This window comes from Choristoneura fumiferana, chromosome 18 (assembly GCF_025370935.1).
Source record: "Choristoneura fumiferana chromosome 18, NRCan_CFum_1, whole genome shotgun sequence".
Taxonomy (NCBI): Eukaryota; Metazoa; Arthropoda; class Insecta; order Lepidoptera; family Tortricidae; genus Choristoneura; species Choristoneura fumiferana.
Window position 1 is genome coordinate 22,606,529 of NC_133489.1, and position 6,718 is coordinate 22,613,246.

A 6,718-nucleotide genomic window follows, 5' to 3' on the forward strand; every position below is an offset into this window, starting at 1 on the left:
TAAAACAATAGGTCCTGGGCAAAGAGGTATTTGGATGAAGTATAAATATGCCATTATTATATTTATATTTATACTTCATCATCATCATCCCACCCAGTATGTATTACTGCTGAGCACAGGCCTCCTCTCAGAATGAGAGGACTTGGGCCGTAGTTCACACGCGGGAGCAGTGTGAATTGAAAACTTCACACACCAACAGTTATGATAAAAAAAAACTTACAAAACTTGAGGTCGGCCCTGGTTTCGATCCTCGGTATGAAAAACACAAATAATTATATACAAAAGTATGTATTTTTACATGAAATAATGTTATAGGCACTCATATCACAAGCTTTTGGGATCATGATATTAAATAAAAAGTAATATAAGAAAATAATTTAATATAAATTAACTTATACTATAAAGATTACAGAGAAAACCACCGTCAGTTCACATTTTGTCAAAATTACAAATGTGAACCTACTGATATATTTTTAAGTACTTTGGCCATAGGTGCTCAATTGCGAAAATTATCTATAAAAATACCTTTATACTTAACATAAAACCAACCGTAGATACCATAACTTTATATATTCACTAAACCTTGCATAAATGCATAGTTTTAAAAGCAGCACTAATAAGTCTTTCTTTTATAAGGCCCATAGCTTGGTCCGTAACTTGGCCCATAACTAGGCCCATGTTCGTAATGGTGGTGCGGCCCGTAGTGGTCGTGCTCATGGCTATGGTGGTACTCCTGCTTCTTCTCTTTGAGATAACTCACGAACCAGCTGAGGAAGTAGCCGGCCTTGTGGATGATAAGCCAGAAGACGAAGGCGTAGACCAGTTTGAGGACGAAGAACTTCTTTAGGATGATATCAGCAAAGTACACTGGAAATAAAAGGCACAATTCATTACAAATGTAAGCTGCTGGTAGGAGCTGCGTCGAGCCGAGGACAGGGCACAATGGTGCTTACTGAGGGACGTCCAGCAGTTGTCTGTTATAGGATGATGATGATGATGAATAGAAATATATTAACAGCCGTGGTGGCCTATGGATTCGCCCTATGGCCTCTCAAGCACTAAAGGCCGCCGAAGACAGAAAAACATTGAGAAGCATAGTGCAACAATCTGTCAGCATTTCAGACTAGACACGACCTTCAGCAATGAAGATACCGACAAAGAAGAAGAAGAAGATGGCCTCTCAAACAGAGGACGTGGTATCAAACCCGGGCTCACATCTATTCATCATCATCATCATGTCGGAAAGACGTCCACTGTTGGACATAGGCCTCCCCCAAGGCTCTCCACTCAGACCGGTCTTGTGCTATCCGCATCCACAGCGATCTCGCGATCTTAACCAGGACGTCGCTCCATCTTGTTGGAGGCCTACCAGCAGCTCGTCTCCCGGTCCGCATCTCACATCCGTCCAGTGCCACTACCATGAGTTTACAGTGACCGTACTCGATAGCGACGGCGTAAATTATTTGTATGGAGAATTGTACAGCGCCCCTACAAATAACTTCCCATCCCAGCCTATATACGTCCCACTGTTGGGCACAGGCCTCCTCTAAGAACAAGAGGGCTTGGGCCATAGTTCCCACGCGGGCCCAGTGCGGATTGGGAACTACAATAATTTACGCCGTTGCTATCGAGTACGGTCACTGTAAACTCATGGTAGTGGTACAGCTCACATCTATTAAAAATACAAACTGAGACATGGATGCACAGAAAAACCAGAAAAAGAGACCAGCGCTGGGAATCGAACCCAGGTCCTCAGCAATCCGTGCTGCGTGCTATAACCCCTACACCACCGCTGGACAGGAATCTAGACACGAATTTTTCCTATGCATTTTTGACATAATAATACCATGGAAAATACAAACTGAGACATTGCACAAAAAACCAGAAAAAGAGACCAGCGCTGTCCAGCGGTGGTGTAGGGGTTATAGCACGCAGCACGGATTGCTGAGGGCCTGGGTTCGAGTGAAGCTATGGTCTCTTTTAGCTGTATTTTGCCCTAAAAACAGTAAAGTTAAGGGAATGATACGACAGCGTAAGCGAGAAACCGTAGTATCAATGCAAGCAGATAACGGAACTGAGCCGTAACTAAAATATGCAACGATTGGAAATCCATTACGTCCCCATTTGCGTGCCATGCAGCGCTAGCTGTTTAAATAATCTCGTTCCGTACAGCGAATGACAATGGATTGGTATTTTTCCGCGGAAAAGAATGATGGATAAGATCATCAATACTACTTTGACATAACCCCTGTCACGGACGTCGAGAAAATATAGTAAAAGGTTCACAAATCCGCGCTGTGAACAAGTTTTATAGTGTTTAGGATAATGTATCAATAAAACAAAACAGCCAAGGGCGTGTCGCACAAGGAGGCCACGCCTAATGTAGTAAGGTTCCGTTACAGTTCCCTAGTGCTATGAGTCTCTGATAGATAAGATCTGATAGTGATAAGGTATCCATTTTTGCTATTTCGACTGCGGAACTCTTAAACAAACAACAATAAGAAAGTAGAATGAAAAAAATGTTCTTAGAAGTTCAATATATCAATTAGATGCAGGAGTAACTTAATTAACACCAACTCACCAAATAAAGCGATTTTCTTTTTTTTTCCCCTCGCTTCGACTTCGCCCTGTGGCTCAGGAAACGCATTACATAATGCCACAAAACCAATTAAAAATAAAATAACAATCTCAGGACGCATTTTGTTTCCAGCCAGGTATTTTACGCACGATAATGTTTTAATCTTCCTTTTTGGCTGGCTGGTTTTAATCCAGCGTTCACTTGTTTCGAATTTTGAATATAGAATGGTTGTCGATGTATTTTGTTCAGATGACAGTGACATAATGGCGGTTGTCCTCTGCCAACCTTCTGCCAACCCAATAGTTAGCTCCGTGCTAAATGTGATAATCAGTCGAAAGTGAACCTCACAACTTTCCTGAAGGTCTAAATAACTTACGAAATAACAATGAACTTGGCAGTGCCGAGAAGTTTTCCTTTTGTAAAAGAAACCGATGAGAAAGATTGATGGTGGCTTTGGAAATAAATCAGGATGCCATAAAGGGATACCGTTATGGCCGCCGTAAAAAAACAGAAAACGATAGAGTTATCATTTACGCTGCCTACAATTGGGTTAAGCGGATAACATGCAGGTCGGAGTGGATTCATAATCATGTTTGCGAAAGAGATTGATATTCCTGCAACTTAGAAGCTGAGAAAGTTAAGTAATAACCATAGCAATTTAATAGCGTAAATATTTGTATTAAGGTTTATCCTAACTAAAGGATAATTAATGTAGAAGTATAAATGTACTTGAAATTATCTTATAATAATTCCAAAACTAACGTTGATTTGTAGCCCTGTTGTGATTACAAGAATACACCTTTTTCCGGCGCAAGTTTTTCTATGAAACGTTTGTGAAATTCACGATGTTAGTTTTAGGAATTCCCACGGGATTTTCAATTGTTAGAATTTGTTTTCACTTGTACCTAACTGCTACCAGAAACGAGACATACCACACTAACAACCAGTAACATTATCCCGACGTTTCGACCACATTACAGTGGCCGTGGTCACGAGTAGAAGTGCTCGAGGTAATTATTACTTGTTATTACCGTGATGAGTCCCGGTTGTGGTAGTTACAATGGTTTACGCGTCCGAAACTGCGTGTAAAAGCTAGCCAGAAAATAAAACTTTCTATCTTATAAATCACCTGAAGCGATTCAAAGCGATCTCAGAAGCAAGATAATCGAGGTGCCGTAAAATGAACGATTACGGTCCAGATCACCCACGACCAATCCTAGCTGGTCCCAGGTAACGAGCTTCTCGGTAACATGGCCCCTGGGAGGTGGTAAAACGGAGGGCTTTCTATTATTGGTCCGCACAGATTTTGCATGTTCAAACCAACCTTTCCGCCGCGCCGTTTATTCTCGGTCGTTAAGATGATATGTGATATTTGAATGTACTTTTATAACCTGGATTGAAAAGGATGTGGCTGAATGGCCGTTCAAAAACATGTTAGCAAACGATGTACAGAAGAAGCTGCGCGTGCCAGGATGGAACCTTTTCACAATCAATTTCACGATTATTTCTTTGGAAGATGTAGACTGTCAACATGTTTGCTGTGAAAATGTTCCATACAGCACATTGTACCAGCATATTATAGACAGGGTAAAGAGATAGTGTCATTCTACCAATATTATAAATGCGAAAGTTTTGAGCATGTGTGTGTACGTTTGTTCGTTACATCCCTTCACGCTAACCGCTTCACGGATTTGGATGAAATTTGGTATACAGAAAGCTAAACATCTGCAAAATATGGACAAACGGACGGACTATGTAGCAACAAACCCTAAAAATAGTCATACTTTTCTTAAGCAAGTAAAAATACCAGACGTTTCTCAATAAGATTAGTATAACCCTGCCAACTTAACACGAGCCAAAATCCTTTTAAAATTCATGAACCTAATTACGTCCAATCACAGACCGGCTTCGTGTTACGCCACTTGTAATAGCCAATCAGGATGTGTTGTTAATATGCATTGAATTAGCCCCTGACACAACATAATCTAATAGTACTTTAGTCGGAGTAATCTACAATGCTACGTGAGTATAGAAAAAGTCCAAATCTTAACCCAACTGGCACACAAGCTGCTTACGCAGGCATTATAAAGCCTGGGGGCTGGATACTAGTAGTTTAAGTGCTGTATAATTTTCCTTTAGATATACAGTCACATTATTTAAAAACCCTTTAACGGCTTAAAATCATCTGAGTAGCTATAGAACTGCAGAATAAATAAAGTCACCGGCATAACGCGAAGAATATTGAAGTTAAAGTGGCTGTAAGCAGGCCACATCGCTCGAAGAACAGAGGAGTTACTACGAAACTCGAAATCTAAGTTCGGATCGCACCGTCTCTTTCACACGCGTATTAAATGCGTACGAAGTTTGAGTTTCGCATTTCGTAATATAGGGCTAGATAATCGTTGAGAGAGAAAGATTCTCGAATGGCGACCACGAACTGAATTTTTTTTTGTTTGTTTTTTTTTTGTGCCCAGTGTATGAGCGTTTTCACATTATCCGATCCGATATCGGTTTGGACTGGACGATGACGGTAGACCCAACTAGTTTTTTAATTTCCGACAAAATCGTTCCGATACGTGTGATTAAAATGGCGCTACGCGTCGGGCTCTGCGCAAACAGAGACAATTTAGATACACACATAGCACACATACAAACTTTATCGTCCGACAGCCCACGTATCGGTGTCGGCTCCGATATCCGAATGTGAAAGACAGGTACATAAATAACATTTTACTTGCCCCGATATCGTATCGTCGTCCGATACCAATATCGGATCGGATAGTGTAAAACCCTTTTTAAAACTTATAAATGCAAAATCATGTCAATTTAACACATGGTCGGCATAATGGGATTAAAACCCCCTGATAAACTAAGGCTGCTCACGCAGAAGAGTTTAAAAGATGGAAACAACGCTTTGAAATTTATCTGGAGGCAAGTGGTGCAAGTACGAAAAGTGATGCAATACAGATTGCGTTACTGTTGCACTGCATGGGGGAAGAGTGCATCGAAATATAACAATACATTTAATCCGAAGGGATCGGAAACCTATGAAGAGATTATCGGGCTTTTCACGAAACATTTTATTCCCGTTGAAAATGAAAGTGTCAACTCACATTTATTTTTCACTAGAAATCAACAAGAAACCGAAACTTTTGATGCATATGTAACAGAACTCAAGAAGTTAGCCAAGAGTTGCGCTTTTGGTGATCTCACAGACAGGTTGATCAGGGATAGGATAGTAGCTGGCATCTTAGATAAAAGGCTCAAAGACAGACTGCTCCGGGAAACAGACTTAACATTGAACAAACAATAACAATTTGTAAGGCAGCTGAGTTAGCCTCAGAACAGATAAAAAGATTCGAAGGGAACAAGTCGGAAGTACAAATGATTAAGAAGACACAAGAATCCAGACATACTACAAGATATGAGGACAGACCTTCTTCCAGATATGAGGCTGGTCCTAGCAATAAAAAATGAAGATTTTACAAGGGGGTCGAGCAGAGGCCGAGGTCGAGGTAAAAACAGGATATGGGACAGTGAGAGGACCGGGTCGGATGCATGCGGAGTGTTCGAGATGCGGCTTTTCTCATGACAGAAAAAGTGTCCGGCTTATGGGAAGAAGTGCGACAAGTGTGGTAAAGTGGGACATTTCATCAAGAAGTGCTTTGGAACAAGGTTAGTGCAGTACAGGCAGAATTGTATAACAGTCAAAACAGTGATGTAGTTGAGTTAAATGTTTTCACACCTCAAAGTATCAAGTATTACAAAAGAAAAAGTTGTATGAGTATGTATTTTTTTACAGAAAAATAAAAGTATTAAATTCAAAATAGACACAGGGGCACAATGTAATGTTTTTATCCCAAAAATATGTCAAGATATGGGTTATTGTAAATTTGAAAGTCGATTTGGTGTTAACTAACTATAATGGGGAACAAAATTGGTACTGTTGGTCAAATTGACATAAGTGTAAAATTAAAAATAAAGAGCAAATCATAAATTCAGTGTGTAAAGAAAACTGTATACCATTTTAGGTCTGCCCACTATTGAAATGTTGAGTTTGGTTAAAAGATGTGTACATAAACACATAATAAAAATTTTAGACAATGATTGTAATAAATAAATATAAAGATGTGTTCACAG

General features: G+C 40.1%; 1 protein-coding gene across 1 annotated transcript; it reads right to left on the minus strand.

The window, feature by feature from the left end:
- Nucleotides 1-425: 425 nt before the first annotated feature.
- LOC141437962 (uncharacterized) lies at nucleotides 426-2,832 on the minus strand. The gene is made up of 2 exons (XM_074101570.1): nucleotides 2,582-2,832; nucleotides 426-867 (listed from the first exon to the last, which is right to left on the minus strand). Exons 1-2 carry the CDS (start codon nucleotides 2,697-2,699, stop codon nucleotides 614-616), a joined length of 372 nt encoding a protein of 123 aa, XP_073957671.1. The 5' UTR covers nucleotides 2,700-2,832; the 3' UTR covers nucleotides 426-613.
- Between the last annotated feature and the right edge of the window lie 3,886 nt (nucleotides 2,833-6,718).